This window comes from Rissa tridactyla, chromosome 11, assembly GCF_028500815.1.
Source record: "Rissa tridactyla isolate bRisTri1 chromosome 11, bRisTri1.patW.cur.20221130, whole genome shotgun sequence".
In the NCBI taxonomy this organism is placed as follows: Eukaryota; Metazoa; Chordata; class Aves; order Charadriiformes; family Laridae; genus Rissa; species Rissa tridactyla.
In genome coordinates, this window is record NC_071476.1 from 12,059,452 (window position 1) to 12,078,165 (window position 18,714).

Consider the following 18,714-nt stretch of genomic DNA (forward strand, 5'->3'; position numbering starts at 1 on the left):
AAAAGAAACGCAGGCAGGTCGGGCAGCCTGACACAGGCACCATTGGAGGACGCGGAGAAGAATAACCAGAGGCCAGGGCTGGGGAACAGGCAGATGGAGAGAAGCAAGTGGGAAGACACTCCAACCATTCGCAAACCAGGAGAATAAGTCTGCGCCGGCTCGGAGCTGAGCAGGAGGCTGGCAGGGAGGAAGCCAGCACAGCCCTCGCTCAGATGGGCCATGTCAACACACCTATTCTTGCTTGAGTTTATACCTTGAACCAGAGCATCAGCAGCTTCGCCAGCAAATGGAAAGGCAGGAATTGCCTCCTGCCGCTGTCTCCCCAGGCACTGAAATCCTCGCTGGACCCCTGTGCCCCATCTCACCCCAACACAGCTCCAGGAGGCTCATTTCATAGAATCGCCTGGGTTGGAAGGGACCTTTCAGATCATTGAGTCCAAACATCAACCTAACTCTTGACAAAAACCATCACTAAACCACATCTCTAAGCGCTACGTGTACCCGTCTTTTAAATACCTCCAGGCATGGCAACTCCACCACTTCCCTGGGCAGCCTGTTCCAATGCTTAATAACCCTTTCAGTGTAAAAAATTTTCCGAATGTTTGGTCTAAACCTCTCCTGGCGCGGCTTGAGGCCATTTCCTCTTGTCCTGTCACTTGGGAGAAGAGACCGACCCCCACCTCTGGACACCCTCCTTTTGGGCAGTTGTAGAGAGCAAGAAGGTCTCCCCTCAGCCTCCTTTGCTCCAGGCTGAACACCCCCAGCTCCCTGAGCTGCTCCTCATAAGACTTGTTCTCCAGACCCCTCACCGGCTTCGTTGCCCTTCTCTGGGCCCGCTTATTTTTGTAGTGGTCCTCATGACGTTCACCAGAGCAAACTAACACCACCAGCAGACACCAGCCCTTCCTGGGCTCCACAGCATCACCATCCCAGGCTCAGCTTTTGAATCTAAACAGTCCCGAGACTTCAATAAACCCAGCTCGAATGAGCTGCTAAGATGGCCTTTGCCATCCAGGTGACCCAGGTGCTGTCATCGCGAATGCTCAGCACGCAGCTTTACAGCTCCTGCCTCTGTACGTCCCAACTAAATGAAGTCCCCTGGCATCTCACACAGCTCCTCTTGCACAGGAACGTAATTTTAATTTTGGGGGAAAGAAACACAGAGGGCAGCTGGCTGGGTGACAGCCACAGCCACCCCGGTCCCCAGAGCCCCCGGGAGCCCAGTGCAGTGTCCCCCCTCCCCGGGCAGATGCTGTGCTGAGGTTTCCTACCACGGACACAGCCGAAATGCACTCTGGTCACCCACACTGAGCTTTTACATGGGGAAGGGCCAAGCACAACGCACCCTACTCTGGATCCATGTGGGATGCATTTCACCTCACAAAGTTTCATTTGGGTTTGCAGTCTAGCAATGAGAAAATTAGGGAAATCAGTCCATCTGAACTAGCACGACCATGTATGTTTATGCAGGCACAGCAGGCCGCAAGCCAGGCAACCGGGAACATGGGAAATATGGAAAACTTAAAAATATGCATTTTCAACAAGGGCAGAGATGCCAAAGAATAATTACGGGTGTGGCCAGATAGTCTGAACATCCAAAAACTTAATGGGCTCATTTCAGCCCAGAAAACCTGATTTAAATAAATGCAACTGGCAATCCCGTAGCTCACACACCACGCACGCTTCCTCCCAGGAGCAGGGCCAGCCTGAAAAGCGTTTTACCATTGAAGCAGGTAGGAAGGCTGGAGCGGTGGCAGCAGTCCCGCACGGAGAGGGGGACGGTGGGGCGGTCGCTGACACCCCGGGCTGGGCAGCCTGCCCCTCCGGCCGTGACGAGGAACGAGCTGTGAGGCTCCTAGAAGAGAGCTGCTGACAAGAGCATGTGCATCTGTGCAGCCAGGGGGCTGGTGACTTACCCAAGGGCTGCAAAGAGTTTAACTCTTTGCTTTGGACTGTTTCCTCATGCTTGGATATATAGGCTGTGCCAAGCCACAGCTGGGGCAGTAACCGCTCTGGTGACAGTGCCAATCTCCGTGCTGCATGTCACCTCTCAACGCTGCCGCGCTCGGCCAGCCCGGCAATCCCCCCACGATGTGCAAGACCTGGGACCCAGCACGGGGCTTGCTGCGGAGCCGCAGCAGCGCCGCGACACAGAGGTTTCACACACCTGGTCCCAAAAAAGCTCCTGCAGTCTTGTGAGCCAGAAATACGAGACCGGTGGGGGTCTCTGCCCCAGCGCTGACGGCCTAAAAGTGGTCCTTCACACTAATTAGAGCCGGGGGGAGCACCCACACCTCCTCCTCCTGCTGCCTGGGGTCTGGGTGAGGGGGGTGTGAGCTCCGGCTGCGGGGGCTGCGGCGAGCAGCCTGAGACGGGGCTGGAGCAAACATCCTGTTTATAACGATTTCCTCCGCACAAAAATCCCAGGGACTTCCTTGCCGACGGCTGCCCAGTCCTCTGTGGCGCTGGGCTCCCCGGGTGGGGGACACGCAGCAGCGACAGGAGCTCTCCCTCCTGCTGCCCCCTCAAAGCTGTTAGAAATCCCAGGGATTAGACACCACTGGCCATTTTAATTTTCCGTCTACAGGCAGTTGCAACTACACCTCGCAGCCAAAATTCGTCGCTAGCTCCCACCACCGAGCTATCCCAGCAACACGAGGGACTGGTGGCTGCCTTCCAGCAGGGCCGGAGCCCGGCGGACTCCGCTTCCACACCGCGGCCAAGAAACCCGGCCACCGCGCTGGGCTCGCTCACACCTCCACGGGGACACACGAGCTGCACGCACAGCAGCAGATTTGGGCAGCTGGTTTATAGACAGAAGGAGGAACCCACTCTTGCTGCCTCCCAAACTTTTATACCACAGTTTGAGCACTGCTATTTTTAAAAAAAGAAAAAAACCCAGCATGAATGAAGATGTCTGCATGCAGAAGCTGCATAATCTTTCCCCTTTCAAGAAACTTTTACACGGGCAAAATTAAATTTAAACTTATATTTGAAAGTAAAAGGTCACTCAAGTTAAAAGGGCTTTTTGCCGGTGACCTTGTTTTTTCCCCACGGCTCATCCTAATCCTGCCTTTAGGCACAGCAGGACCTGGAAGCATTTTGTAGCCCAAGTGGGAGCGGGGGCAGGCGAGGGGAGCTGGGGCCCTTTTCTGGGCTGCTTGAGTAATAAGCGACTGCCTGGGAGGAGAGGAAGCAGGGTCCAGTGAGCCTGGGGTTGCCCAGGAGAATAAATATACATACATATGTATAAAACAGCTATGGCTTAAATTAAGTGCTCTTAAAGACGCAGGCCCTCAAGTCATACCCGAGCGAGGGGGCACCACACATTATGAAAAAGCATTCTATGACTCTGCAGCTCAAGACAGCAGCTCGGACACTGTGTCAGGAGAATCCCTCTGGCACCTTACACCAGCCGAGGCCGGAGGGACACCAACCCAGAAGGCAAATGTAGGATGGAGTAGAGCCCAGTGCAGTTTCTGGGTCTGACAAACCAGGAGTGGCATCTTCTGCCCAGATACTGAAGTCATCCCAGGTAGGACCGAGAGCCTGCTCGCTCCTCCCACCCTGGGCAGGACCAGTCCTACCTCTTGGGTATGTTTGAACTCCTAGAACTTTCCACAACATTCAGAAGTAAAAAATAAAAAAGCTTATCTTGAAAGGTATTTTTACCAAACACCGCACAGTCCCCAAGGGTGGACCAGTCCCTGAACTGAGGTTTGCAACTGAAGCCCGATTAAGAGGGGAGGACACACCCTCAGCCCAGCGTTACTCATCCCATCGGCATGTCAGAGGGCAGAGGCCCATGAACTGTTCCCTCTGCTGCAGCGCTGGAGAAATGCCTCTTCCAGTCAGAAAAGAGCCGGGGAGGGGAAGCCATCAGCTGGGAAAGTTGAGGGCTGCTCACGTCGGGGATGGTGGTCCTGGGCAGCCAGGCACTTTCTGCACAGGGAAGCCACCAGGTCCCCGTAGGATGGAGGAGCCCTTGGCTGGCAGCCCAGTCGCTCCCAAATCACTGAAGGTGGCAGGCACCCGCGGGCTCTTCCTGTGACTTTGCTGCTTTTGCAGTTTCATGTTGAATAGCCCAATTGCTTTGGAGTCATCGTGGTGCTCCAGGGCACCCTGGCCATTACTGCCACCAACGCTAAGCACTGCAACCACCCACCCGCCTCCCTCCACACTGAGCCCTGAGCACCAGTGGGCACGGGAGGCTGCCTGTGTCCCGGGGATCCATCTGCCCCCAGATCCACACTGCCTGGCCCAGAAACTGCTTCAAAACTCAAGTACTTCAGCAATTTCCTCTCCTAATCTGCAGCAGAGGGTTTCATTTTGTTTGTTTAAGCAGCTGCCCGCCGCCGGGGAGAAGGTAACCCGCAGCATCCTGCTGCCACAGCGGCCTCCATCGCCCACGCACAGCCTCGTGGCTCTGCCACCTTCCTGGGGCAACTTAGAGGTGTCCTCGTCACCCACAGCGGAAAGCACCCTCTGGCACAGCCACCAGCTCTCCTGCCTTGCACTGGCACGGTGGGACTGGGTGAGATAAGAAAAGTAAGTGTGGTAAAGTAAACTGTGCTCCATTTATAGACCCAGCTGGTGAATGCTTTCCAGGTTGCCTCCTTGCTAGCCATCACACTCCGTTCCACCTCCCTTCTCTCCAGGATGCTGAGCTGGCACAAAGCTCCGGGGCTTGGGCCGGGGAGGCGGTGGGCACGCTGCCATTAGCAGCAATCATTTCCATCTCGGTGTTCTTTGAGCTTGAGCAGGGCATGGAGAATCATAGAATCATAGAATCTTCATGGTTGGAAAGGACCTTTGAGATCGAGTCCAACCATACACACGCAAAAAAACCCAAACCAAACCCCTACAATCTCTGCCACTACTAGCGGGGTGCGCCACAGCTGGCCTCAGCCACGCTGGCCATCGGAGGTTTTGGTCCCTCTCCGCGCGGAGCTGCCATTGCAGGGCAACGGGAGGAGGGTGGCAGATCCCTGGGCTGTCCCCCCTGTGAAGACCTGGGAGCGAGCAGCAGGAGGAAGGAGCCGGGGGCAGCCATGGCTGTGTGGGTACGGCAGGGGGGAGAGGAGGGCTTTCCTGGCATCGCCCACCCGCTTACAGGAAAAGCGGAAGAACTGCAGCAAACAGCGACCGCTCCTGTGATTCAGAGGCAGGGCGGGGGGCAGAAATCCTTCGCGTTCAGCAAAAATGCAACAAAGGGAAAGAATAAAGAGAAAGAGCCAGAGCGAGTTGGAGGCCCTGGCTGCCCCTGTGCCCTCCTGGTGCCGCAGGGAGAGCGGGTGGGTGGGGAGGACGGCGCAGAACGGTTCACGGGGACTCCCACCTACCAAACCCCAATGTCCCCAGGCGCTGTGTCAGCATCCCCTCCCCTTCCCCCCGACGCTGCCTGCCACGCTGATCTGCTGAGCCAGCAACGCTGTGAGCTGAAGCCCACCCTTCCTCCCAGCCCATCCAGGCGACGGACACCGCTTCCGAAGCCATCTTACATGGGAGCCACCACATGAGGGAGGCTGTGGGAGGCCAGCTTAGCCCCACAACAAGCCCTAGTGCAGGGGAGCCAGTGGACCCCATTCAAGCTGGCGTGCTGGAGGGAAAGGGGAAATAAACCCCCTTACGGTAATTTTTACAGAGCTGCCTTTTAGGCTGCAGCAAGAGAGCTGGCCCCGCTTTTCTGTAAGGGGATTGCCCAAGGGGGGAAGTCTGGATCCTCCTCCCACCGCAGCGAAACTGGTGGCTGGGAGGCGAGGTGGCACTCTGAGGCAGCATCACCTCGGGCGAAAACCACAAGGCACGTACCGCTGCCTGAATTTCGACAGACGGCCGCATTGAGTAACAGCCGCTGCCTTTGCAGCTGCAGAGCCCTTCCCCTCTCCCCGCCAGCCCCCGCTGCTGCCCCTCCAGCAGGACACGGGCTGGGGACACACAGCGGGTCAGTCCCTCCCGTGGAGCCCCCAAGGGCGATGAGCCGAGCTCCCGCACTGCAGCCACCGAAGGCTTAGGCCATGAAACTGGGTGCCGCCCTTCCGCCGTCAGAAGGGAGTCACAGCCGGGGGTGCCTTCCTCCCCCTCCTCTACCCCTGCAGAGCAAACAGGCGGGTGGAGGATGTGGTGGCATGCAAGACCTCGCATCTCTTCTGGCAGTGCAAGAGGAGCCCACCTTGGCACCAGCACCCCTATGTGCACCCAGAACCCACCCAAAACTTTTCCTGGCTTTGGTGGAGGACAGAGTCCCCCCTTCAGTGCACCGAGCCCAGGGCAGGACCGGGGATCCCGGAGACCCCTCACACAGCCTACACTGGCACCATGGCACCCATAGCACGGGATGACTGCCCTGGCCCCGCAGGTGGCAGGGGGAGTGGGAGGAAACAGTCTAGACCTCCCCGCCTGTGACAGGGTACGGAGGAGTCACAGCAAGGCAGGTCTCCTCCAGGATTCGGGTCACGCACCGCGGGCGAGACAGGCTCCTTCCCGAGCCCTGCAGGAGTGGTGGGAAGCCAAGAGCCCAGACAGTCTCTAGGGCTTTTGGTCTCGACTCAGAGGCAGAGGAGACAGAGCAAGCCCAGGAAAGCATCCTCCCGCAGCTCTCTGTCCTGGTTCTAGAAAAGCAGAAAAGTTTCCTGCCCCGCTGCCAGTGACAGTCATTCATCAGCTGCTGAACGCCAGCTTTCCCATCCAGTTCTTCAGTATCAAAGTCACCCAGCAGCTTGCTGGCAGCCGTCTCACACTACTGCTTAGTCCCATAATACACATGCTATGGAAAATAAAGGACAAAGGCAACAACTAGTTCTGTTCTCAAACTGCACTTTGCTGCTCCAGTGAGAGGACTCAAGCAAGGTCAGGAGCATCTGCAGGGGGAGTAGGGGACGCACAAGATCTGCACAAAACCCACGGAGGGGATGCCTCCAGTCAAGAAACACTGGCTGCAGTGAATACCAAGTGGCGCACAAAGATCACAGACAGCTACTTGCCCAAAAGGCGCTCAGATAAATGATGGATCCGGACCTCACGCTCCATCCTGAGACCACTCCATGCCAGAGGCAAACAGGCAAAGCCCACTCCCACATGCAGAGCGACCAACCCGGGACACAGATGGCAACTTCTACATGTATGCTGAGACCCCAGTACTGCCTCCACAGCCCGGCAACGGCCTGGACAAACAGGAAGGCCAGATGCTTTCCCCATGAACATCTCATATGCAGCCCCTACTTATCTGTTGGGACTTCCACCCACACCCAGCACCTCCAAACACCCGAGTGTGGGGTGGAGAGCCACCCCCTATGGCTCCATCCCCTGTCCCTCCAAGCCCATCGCATCCCCTGGTCAGATGGGCTGAGTCCATCCTCATGGCTCCAGCAAAAATTCTGGACACGCATCTACCTCCCAGGACTGAGAAAGGGGCTTCAGCTTCCGAGCAACACAAACCCCAGAGGACAGAGCTGTTCCTCGTGGTGGAAAGAACGCAGCGATATATTTAGGCACAAAAACCGCTTTTAGTTACGGTCAAGGGGCATGTCCTTTACTCCGTCTGTGTGACACCTGACCCCAAGTTGTAGTGGTTAGCTGCAAAGCTGTGCTGTCCTGCCCGCTGCAAGAGGAGCCATGCCGGATCAGCACTCCCAGGAGCTGCTCCCCTCTTCCCCCCCGTAGCCCAGGGGTGTCAGGACCACAGCAGCTGGTTTTGGGGAGCACCACCTTGGTTTTTAAACACCATTTGTTCAGATCCACTCTCTCCGTTGAAGTCAAGGGGCCTGCTGACCAGTGAAGTTCTCTTTCCAAGCGTGTCGAGTCTCTCCGTTATCTCGGCCAGCCTGCCCTGTTCCGACTAAAGTCCAAGGATTAAGTTTACATTACGGAGCGGAGGGAGGAGGTGGGTTGCATTCCTACGCCCGCTTAACTTGGCACTTTCCCCACCACCCTCCTGCCCGACGCTTTTCACCCAACACGTGCCAAAGGGCTGGAAGAAAATGGGGAACAGATTACGCCAGCGCTGCCCGTAAACCAGATGGGCTGATTCAAAGCTGATTGCAGCTAATTGCCGGGGGCTGAAGACAGAGCAAACCACTACAACAGCCAGCCACGCACAGAGGACACACACTGTGCTTCCCAACCTCACTCCTAGAGCCCCATGAGGCCAGTGTGCCGCCAATGGAAGAGGGGACAAACACCTGAGGAACCACCAGCGCCTGCAAAAGCCACCAGCGCCTGCAAAAGCCACCAGCGCCATGCTCCCCTCCGGCTGCCGCCGGCCCTCAGCACACACTGCAGAGGCCACAAAACAATACAGAAGCCACCAGAAGCCTCTTTGCTGCCACAGCAGAGCACAAATGTCAACAGCTTGTCTGACATGGCAACTATGCTGTAGGTGGAAGCGAAATAATTAGCCCTCTGTAAGAGAGTGCTCCAAGCTTGCCAATTTTCCCTTACAGACAAGGACACTATTCAGAGACTTTAAATATAATAAACCTTTTCTCCCCCCATTTCTGGGCAAAATAACCTACAGAGAAAACTATTTGAAATAAAAAAAAAAAAGGCTGTCCCCATATTGAGTCGGGGAAAGATGGAGGGCAGCAAGTGAGGAAACCCAAGGCTTACGGAGATTCAGAGCAGGGAAGTTTTATCAAGAACAGAGATAACACCACGTACTCCTCTCGAAATGCAGAGCTCCCTGCTGATCACAGGGAGACTGAGGATGAGTTTTTCACATCTAAATCATTCGGAGATGACAAAATATTTCCTTGAACTAGTCGTGTCCCCCCCCACGGGTTGGCAGAAATATTCCCATTCCTACTGAAATATTGGCAGAACAAATCAAAATGCCTTTTAGTTTCACCAAGCGGTTTTGATGTTGCAAAAAGCATCCTTCCCCTTGCTAGAATCACACAGGGCGTTTAGTTTCTTTTGACGAGGGCCGGTATTCCCGTTGAATTCACCATCCCCACCTGCTAACCAGCATCCTAGAGAGACGAGGATGCAAGAACACCCGTGGCCAGCGAACGCAAACACCTACGAGAGGCCGAGCAGGGAGAGTCAGCACGGCCACGACCAGGCGGCGGTACCTGGGATGCTGAGCACCGCAGGAAGGGTTAACTGAGACACACACAGGCTCCTTCACGAGCTCTCCCTTCAGGGACCAGACCACAACCGGGCTCCCAGCACCGAGCTCGAGCTGGGCGGCGCAGGGTCGGCGGGAGGAAGGCCAGCGCTCTCGTTTGCTATAGAAACCAGAAAAACACCCAGGGAATGGCGCTCTGCCCGGGCACGGGGCAAAGCCTTTGCTGCTTTGAGGGCTGTGACTGGGATGCCCCTTCTCTCACCAAGTTAATCAGAATTTAAAGGCCACTTAGTTCACCAAGAGCATTTGTTACTGGACAGGCAGCAAAATGCAGAAAATCCTTTAAAATAAACGGCTAAAAGGGCAGAGTTACTTCTTCAGTGGGAAGATTCACCAGCCTCAAGCGCCCCGAGTTTCCGCCAGCATCTGAAATAGCTGCTGCATTTCAGAAGGGCAGAAATGCCCTTCTGCCCGTGAGAGCTGGACTTTCACCCAGGACAAGTTTCCTGATGTCTTTTATGAACAGACAGAAGTTCCAACGCAGCCTCAAAGCCTCACCTGGGCAGGAGGACGACTCGCTGAAGGGGTGGCAAAGGACTACAAGTTTTCCACTCCTGCCTGGCATCTCCCTAGAAACAGTTGTTTGTTCTGATCATCCCCAAATTCACCACACAATGTGCCGGGATCCATCGCACCGGACGAGAGTGTTGCTATTTAACTGTTTCAGGGAGGGCTTTGAAGTCAGTGGAAACCACCCCAAGCTGTAAAGTCTGCAAAATGCCATCCCTCCCTCCAAAATGACAACTTTCAGGCTATATCTGAAATATAAAAGAAGTCTAAACCTGCAATCTATTGCTCGTTCCAGGGCATAGGCTGAAGCTAGGTTTCAAGGCACTGTCTCCTATACACAGGTAGTTCATAAATATTCATTTAGATGCAAACATTGTTCCTTAGCATTTCCCTTGGTAAGCCAGCCAAGTGGGAACGTGGCTTATTGCGATTCATTTCTAAACAAAGTTTTAAAGTGCTTTGAAAACTGATTTGCCTATAGGCTTCTTGTCTGCTGCTTTCTTTTCATAGAACTACGGCCTTACAGTTATAACCCTGGACTGGGATTCAGCACATAAGACTTATTCCCAAATACCATTTACCTGCTGGGTAAACTTTAGGCAAATTCTTGTCTGTGCCTCTGCTCTCCCTTCTAATAACTGGGATAATGACACCAGGTCTCTTTTATAAAAGCATTCCATAGTGTATAGATGACAAGGGTATATAATCACAAGGCATTATTATTGCTTCAATAGCCTTTTCTTGCAACGTTATCCTGTATAAATGACAGCAGACAAAGGCTTCTATTCTAGTTTGTGTTGTCGTGTTGCTACCTGTAGAAGTGCTCTTGAACTTGGCTGGGCTATGGTAATTTGCCTGCTGCATAAGTTGATCCTGGTGGTTGATCAAAATTGTTCCGTTTCCACCCCTGTTTTAAGGGAAAGTCCCAGTTTTACCCACAATAGGATTTCCAGCGACTTGCCAGGAGTCTGAGTGCTACCGCTCCCGTTCACAAGACAGAGCAGATACGTTGGTCCCGTGCAACCCACTGCCCAGCTTTACGGCCAGAAGACGACTTAGACCCCCCCGCCTTTGGGAAAGGCAGTAAGACACCTGCATAAGGGCAAGGCAGAGAGAAGCCTTACCGCTTTGCAGGCAGACAGCGGGTGGCAGGGAAGGGAGGGAGATGCCACCCAGACACCCACTCTGCAGAGTCCTGGCTGGCAAAGACACAGTCCCAAGGTGGGAGCAGAAGTGATCACCCGCTCGGGTCAATTATGTTGCTCTGAGCAGCAAACTGCTTGACCCTGAAAGCCCAGGGAAGTGGCAGAGAAACCACTGGGCTACGTCATTTTTTTCCAGCTTCCATCCCCAGCCAAGATGATGTACATCCCGCTGACCCTAAGGACAGGGAGGGGACACAGCGATATCCCTGCCACACAGCCACGTCCTGGCCAAAGTGCTCCTCGCCGACCCACCCTGTAGAAGTCAACGGGGCTGTTTTGCAGTTTTGCTCACATTCTGGATCAGCAGAAGTTTAGAAACCAGTCCAGCAAACGCCACCCCCACACCAGTTTGCCCAGCGGGGCTTATCCCGCAGCAGCTCATGGGTACCAGAGCACGGCCCCACCAGCAGCACAGCGCCGGGTGCTCTCGGGGCTTGGGACAGGGTGCAGCCAAATCCGGCATGGATTTAAGTTTCTGCAGCTGGGGGAAAGGAGGAAGAGAAAGGAAAGGCCTGTTCCTTGCGGAGGTTGGCCAGCTATTGAACAAAGTTTGCAGGTTGGGATCGCTTTGTTTTTCTGGGTCTCTCTTCCACTACACTCAAGTACTACACACAGCTCGACACTTGTGAGCTGCAAACAGTTCCAGTGCTTTGGGGGGATGTTTGGGACAAGGCTTCAGGAGCACAAGGCACACAGGAAGGGCCAGTATAGACTGCGACTCTCCTGCCAAGTGAAATTTTAAAGGGACAGGAATAGCCCTCAGATTCCTTGGGGACAGATGACTGAGAAGCCTGGAGAGCCCTGGGGTACAGCATTCGTGCAAGGGGGTCCCCCGCGGGCATCCAGCCACAGCTCAGGCTGCTCACCATGGAGACATCCCTGCCAGCTGCAGTAGCCTCCCTTCGCTAAGGAAAACCTTAGGGAATCCGACACTGTTATCAGCTTTCTCTTTTGTTTGTTTTAAAGAAAAGGTACTTCCATCTTAAGAGAATTAAAAGCTGCAGATGCTTTACATAGCCCAGCAGTCTAGTGCATGGGATAATGAACATTTCTTTATGATACAGGATTTTCAAGAATGCTCAAATCTCCAGTCAACATCCATATCAAAGGGGTAGCAATCCAAAAAGTCCCTGGCTAAACAGGTCAGGGCCTGCCCACAGAAAATGCAAAATGCTTTTTTAAGGGAAGTACAAAGCCCAGCTACAAAGCGGGTGTCTCTCTGCAAGCTATACGAGTTGCATACCCACACAGCGGGCCAGCGAGAAGAAACTCTAAGCTGATTAAATTAACCATCCCCAAAAACGCTCCGGCAAGGCAGGGTTACCTGCACGGTACAGCGATTTCTGCTTTGATCTCCAGGAAACGTCTGTTTATTCAAAAGCCCGTTTGCTATAGCAACCATGGTTTATAGAAAAGGAAGGAGGGGGAAAATTCCCCGGTGCTTCGCTAGAAAAGTTGTACCACCTCTGGCAGAGTCCTGCAGTTAAATACCTGGGGCCAAATGACATTTCAACTAGTTTCCAGAGAACCCTGCAGGCTCGATGCTGGAGCATCTCCATAGGCTCCTGCAGGAGGGAGCCCAGGTCTCCCGCCCCGCTCCCTGGATTAGCTGCCGCAGCGTGTTGCATTGTCTGGCGGAGATGCCCACCCTCCCCTGGGAGCAGAGATCTCCCGATCTCTGGAAAGTCCATCACTCCAAACGAGATTCTCCTCCCCGGTCATCTGTCTGCGAGAGGAGACACTCGGAAGCAGCAGAGATACTCACAAGCTGGAGATCAGATGTTCCTCCCTTCCTTTGAGGTCTCGAGTCTTTTTGCGTTGTTTTGGAAGGGAGGGGAAAAAAAAAACACAAAACAAAAAACCCAACACCAAACCCAAACCACATCGCCTTCAAGAGGGACACAACACACAAGGACTGTTGTTTTACTTTCCCACGTACTAATAATTATCAGCACAAATCCAGCGCCATTGATTCCAAGCATTCAAAACCCATACCTTTGTCCCATTCCTCAGTCAGAAAACAGCTTTAAGAAGTCTGTTTTTAAAGACGTATGCATATTGGGTGAGAGGGATTTGCCTTTGTGTTTCCAAGTCCTACATCGCACTTCAGAAAAAAGAGACTTTAAAATGTGGCTCAGCCACCAGGACTCAAAACAGACTTTTTTTTTTTTTTTAATAGCATGAGATTCTCGGCTTTCATTTGGTGCCCCCATTTCCAGCAGCTGGGATTTATGCAGAAGAACATCAAATGCCACAGGGCTTATAACAGAAATTAAATAAAATCATGAAAGCTCCCACCACTGCAGTTTTGCAAGCCTCCCTGGGCCGTTTTCCACCGGCACAAGAGCTCTTAGCCTCCGCCACGAGCAAAGAAAAGATGATGGGGGGCGGGGGGAATGGAACAAGATAGCAACCGCTGGGAAGGGCACAGCATCTCTGCAGTGTATTTATCTGCCCAGGAAGTTCACGCTGGATGCTCTCATCCCACAGGTCCTGGGCTCCTCCAAGCCCTTGCCTGTGGCTCACAGTGGCCTCTGCTCTGTCCCCTGTGAGAACTGGGGTTCTCCTCCTTCAGCGTGATGCCAATTGAGTATAAAAGCAAGAGGAATTTGCTGGCTTATGCTTTCATTTCAAGTGCTACGGATTTCAAAGCATCTGGTGTAGGATAAGCCACTTCTCTTTGCACCGAAAGGTTTTGTGCTCCATAAATATTGCATGTCACCTTCTGGCGACTGAAGCGCAAAGCCAAACCCGGGCAGAGAGGAACCGTGCGGACCTAACGCATCTCGGGGGGGGACAAGGAAGCCTCTGCAGCAGCAGCTGCCACCGAAGGCCAGGTTTCCTCACATATTTTCCTTGTTAGTTCAGGAGTCGGAGAACAGTCAACAGACTGATTTAGCAAGAGCCCTTCTCAGCCCCGAGCCCCTCTCAGCGCCGTCGGCTGGGGCTGCTTGTGGCACAGACCGAGCCGTAAATTATTCAGAGCCAAAGAGCTCCTGCCATCCAGGAGGTCGGGCACGTCTGGACCCCTTGCCAGCCTGTCTGCGTGCTCCCACTCCTGCCCCTTTCTCACTTTGAAGATTGTCTTTCGACGTCGGGCTGCGAGGAGAAGGAAACCACAGTGGATCACCGACCAGACACGCACCCACGGCAGTTTTACCCAAAGCCTGAGCCACTCAAAGCCAAAAGGACAGCAGAGTCCATGTGCCCGTCGTGCAAACGGTCCAGGAAAATGCTGGCTAAAACCACCACACAGACAGAAATGGGGATAGGAGATGGACAAGACAATGAAAGCCGGTGTTTATACTCGGATGCAAATTTTCCCCAGCAGCGCTGGTGACCGAGAAGCAGAAGCCTTTGACTTTAGGGAAAACCCGGTAGCGACTAGAAGCCTTCCAGAAGTATAACAGCCTGGCTTATTCCCTCAAAGCCAGTCAAACACTAGAGCATTAATAAGAACAGCCTGAGCAGCGAAATGCAAATGCCACTCAAATAATTAAATAAAGAGAATGATCCTTCCCCCAAAACAACGGACAGGGCTGTAACGTCTGCCCTCACGGGAGAGCCTCATACAGGAGGCTCTTGTTCCAGTAGCTTCAAAAGAGCCTGTTTAATATTAGTAGGTCGGCGAGCATACGACATTACAAAGCACTGCCTAGACAAAAGCGGAGCCGAGGAGCTCTGCAATCCATTTTCCCTACGGGAAGGAAGGCAAAGCTTCCTATGGCGGGGAGGAGGTGGAAGGGGAGGGGGCTGGCATTTTAGAGAGAGCGAGCGAGGCCAACGTGTAAAATTCAGGCAGAGCAGGCACTGAGCAGGGAGGTAAAAAGAGGGGAACAGGGTGGAATATAAACCGGCGCCATCTCTCACCCAAGCTCGGTGTATATTTGCCTTTTTAATTTTGCCGAGATTAGTTTTGCTGCAGTTGCAATCTGTCCAAATCCCAAGTCCCCTCCTAGGAGGGATGTTTGCCTTTCACTTCCTTGGAAGGGTACATATTTACTTTGTTCTTTAATGTACCCAGAGCTCGGCATCGCGATTAGCAGCCAGCCAAACACCAAGTCTCTGGGGAAAGTGCTGGGTACCGCAGCACGTCTGAGCGGGGTGTCACGGAGAAGCTGGGACTCTGTTGAGGGATTTTGAAATAAGAAGGGACACTGACCCACGCTGACATTGCAAAAGGTGCTCGCTGAATAAGTACGCATTGCCCAGTAAAACAGGACCTCTCCCGTATTGCTTAACCAAACGAACTAGACGTGGATCGTGTTATTCCAGTGACAGCCCCTCGGCCGACAGCTCAGCTCACACAAGTGCAAGTCTCAAAAGCCAAGATCTCTTTTTTTAACGCTAGTAAGATTACCCTGGGAGGCCACGAAGCTGTCTGAAGCATTAAAAAGAGGAAGGAAAAAGTAACAGAGCTGCTGAACGCACCCTTTGCCACTCCCCTGACTTGCCAGTAGCTACAAGAAGGAACAGATGAACTGGACAAGAAGATGGGTTTGAAAATCCTCATATTCACCTGATTTCCGCTATCTTGACACAGGCACACAGTTACCTGGGTCTAGCACGGGGCAAATATACAAGGGTTCATGCCCTCACCCTCTCCAGCCCCCTGCACCTTCCCCCTGGCAGCACACGAGAAGGTGCCTTTCACGCTCACCTTCCTCTGCTGCCAGGGACACAAAGGAAACCGCAGGCAGTGGAAAAAAATAAATAATAATAAATATATATACCTGCCGGGCTAGGGGAAAGAGATGCAGGAACCTGCTGTTCCAGCCACAGCACAACTAGCCGTTGCACGAACCCGCTGGATTGCATTTTATGTCCCTGTGCCTCCACAGCCATGGGAAAGAGCTCTTGCCATCAGTCGCCTCTGCATTACAGATGCTGAGCCAGAAATAAGGCACAAATAAATAAATAAATAAATAACCCAAAAAACAAAAAACCAGCCAGGGTTACCCTTCCATCTGATCTTTCAAAAGAGGAACCGAGTGGGGAATAGATGCCCTTATCAGTGCTGCGTTTTCTACCTTTACAAACTCCAAGCGGTGAAAAAAAATAAATAAAAATAATCCAACTCCAGTTTTCACTTTGCTGTGAAGATCTCTTGATATTCCCTTGGCTATTTATAAGCAGCTTTAGCTAGAAGACAGTTTGCTCATCAAAGAAAGTGGGGAAAATCCAGGCACTGCTCATGCAGTGAGTAGAGCAGAGCTCGTAAGTCATTTTTAACTCTCAGTGATGCTTCACGCTGCCCCAGAGGTTCTGCTTTGCCATAAATTAGCCATTTCCTCTCTGCAGATTGAGAAACGCGCAGCCGTACAGGTCACACACACCAACAGCCTCTTACCCACAGCTTGCCATCCCAATAAAAGGCTCCCAGCAGCTTGACGATGTGCCGGTGATCGCAGGTCGCCAGTATTTCAATCTCCACCATATAATCCTCCAGCTCATCTTCGCTCTTTGTTTCGATGACTTTGGCAGCCGCTAAAGCGCCGGTTTCCTTATTCTTAGCCTGCAAGACAAAACCAGCATGAGTACAGAGGCGAGGAGAGCCAGGAGCACACGCTATTTGCACAGTTCCTGCTCCTCCAATTCGCGCTCAGCTTGACTGGTACCAGCCACAACACAAGCATGGAAACTCGCAGATGCATTTCTGCTTCCTAAACCTGCCCGGAGTTTCGCAGAGAGGATGAATGCTGCGTTAAGGTCCAAAGCATCCCCTTCCTCCCTCCAGTCTCTAATGCCCGCACCACTCCCCATCGTGGGGAGAAAAAGGCTTTTCGAAAAAGAGATGCATCCTATTGTTCATAGCATGAAAAAGATGGAAGCAAGAAAACTTCAGGGTACAGAGGCTCTCTGCTAATAGCATAGGTGATAGCTCCACTTAATATAAGTCCTGAGTACACGGACAATCCAACCAAATCCACGCTACAGCTGTGAAGCATCTCCACCCTGAACATCCCTATGGTTCCCTTTCTCCCCAGGGCGTTTTTTTTTAACACGAGGGAAACGTAGGAATCACCTCCTTGGCCGGTAAACCAAGAAGAAGGGCACGTTTTGATTTCCCACGTTTTGAATTGGCCGGAATTCCTGGTGTTGCACGTTAGCAAGCTTTTCAGATCACAGCAAGAAAAATACTACACCCGCTCTCACAGTTGCCCCCTCCATTTTATATAGTCCCTTCAATGAGCTTATTCACCAAATAACTAGAAAACCGTCAAAACCTCTTTGTCCTAGTGCTTGGAAAGCCTTTGCTGACTTTCCCTCCCCATTCCTCACAACAACACAGGAGCGTACCCTTGGGCTAGCAGCTTGCTGACCTCCTCCTCCCCGCAGACACCCTTCCCCACGCAGCTCTCACTGCCTGGGAAGGGGTCACCGGTAGCTGCGTGGGGGCTGCTCTGCTTGTAGGTGCCACACACCAGAAAAAAAGGCTATTCGTGCTGGACTGGAAGCACGTGCAAACACATTTCTTATCACCCCACTCCTCTTGTGCCCCCATCCTGCCCGGGGGAGCTGACTACAGGCTCGGCTAAAAGCAAGCATCGGCAAGCAGGCTGCAGCCGCGGAGCTGCCCCCGCGCAGGACCGCTTCGGCATCGTCCACCCAGCACCATCCATTGGCTTCCCCCAAAACTGCCAGGGCGAGGTTGCGTTTTGCAGTTGGAAACGTGCACAAGTTGTTGCAAAAATGAGGAGTTTGCAGCAAAACACCGAAAGGGCGTTTGCCAGACAGTCTGAGCTGTGAGATGTGTCACGTGCCGGGAGAGGGGGCGAGACGGGAGCTGTTGACTCAGGAGCTCCCCGCCATTCCCAGAAGTGCACTGAATCAGCAGATCAAGGGATGGGAGAAATCCCGATAGCTCATCCACCCTGCTCCCCACTGCCGCCGGAGAGCACCCACGGCGGGATTCCAGTTCAGTCCCATTTTCCTTCCATCGCACCCACTCCAGGCTGCCTTTCTCCCAGGAGATAAAGTCCCACTGTGGATATTGCCACCGGAGGAGCTGGGCAAGCTCTGGTTGTGACCTTTCTTATTGCTCTGTAGTTTACATATCTGTGTTTGGAAAACCTAGGCGGGAGCTTACAGGAGGATTAATTCCCAGTATAAACACCGCAAGCCCTAGTGAACAGTTTTATATAGCTTAGGTGATAGTACATCTGCGTACCAAGGAACAGGCTGGGGAGGGAGGGGAAGGAATAAGGGGAAAACCATACGAGGGAGGGAGGAAAATAAAGGACCCTTGAGTCTGCTGGGTTTTGAAGACTTGCTGCATTCACACGAGTTGGCATGGACAGCTGTGTCTTTACCACAGGGGACAAACCCATTTCCATCTGGGCTCACTGCCTAAATGCAAGACAGCAGCTCATGCTGGTTTTGGAAGAAATTAGGGGGTTTCTTTTTGCTCAGGTTGGTTTATTCTTACCAAGCTGCCACCAGATGCCCGGAGGAGGGCACGCACAGCGGGGCCGGGGGAGATGCGGAGCAGAGCAGGCACGGGGAAAAGCGCGGCGCTTCCCAATCGGAGCAAGAAGTGCCCCACTGTGTTTGCTCTGCACTTATGGCATTGGGAGAGGTCCAAGGAGGGGAAGTAAATATTGTGAGAAGAGGTGGGGCTTCCCTTGGAGGTCAGCCATCGCACGCTTCCTACCGGCGGGGTCCCAGCCTTTCCTCAGCCCTTCCAGGATGCTGGGGCCCTGCAGGCATCTGAAAAAACCCGGGAGCAGAGCGTGCCCCAGTCCCTTGTGGCATCATCTCCCACCGAGAGGTCTGAACCAGCCTGCCCTCACCCCCAGGCCTCGAGGGAGCCACCCCGGCAGCCACTCTGCTACTCCCCATCCCCTCCCGGGCTTCCTGAGGCTCCCAGGG

At 53.4% G+C, this 18,714-nt stretch overlaps 1 protein-coding gene across 3 annotated transcripts in view; it reads right to left on the minus strand.

The window, feature by feature from the left end:
- The window catches only part of STK10 (serine/threonine kinase 10), a 52,435-nt gene that overhangs the window by 23,137 nt on the left and 10,584 nt on the right, over positions 1 to 18,714 (minus strand). For 2 of the 3 annotated variants that reach the window (XR_008468849.1, XM_054217371.1), the window contains exon 2: positions 16,193 to 16,357. Coding sequence is in view for 1 of the 3 variants with exons in the window: in XM_054217371.1 (XP_054073346.1) it covers positions 16,193 to 16,357 (165 nt within the window). In the remaining 2 variants the exon portion in view is untranslated. Of the gene's footprint in view, positions 1 to 16,192; positions 16,358 to 18,714 lie in introns of those variants that run through there. The other variant, XM_054217373.1, reaches the window with a different exon arrangement.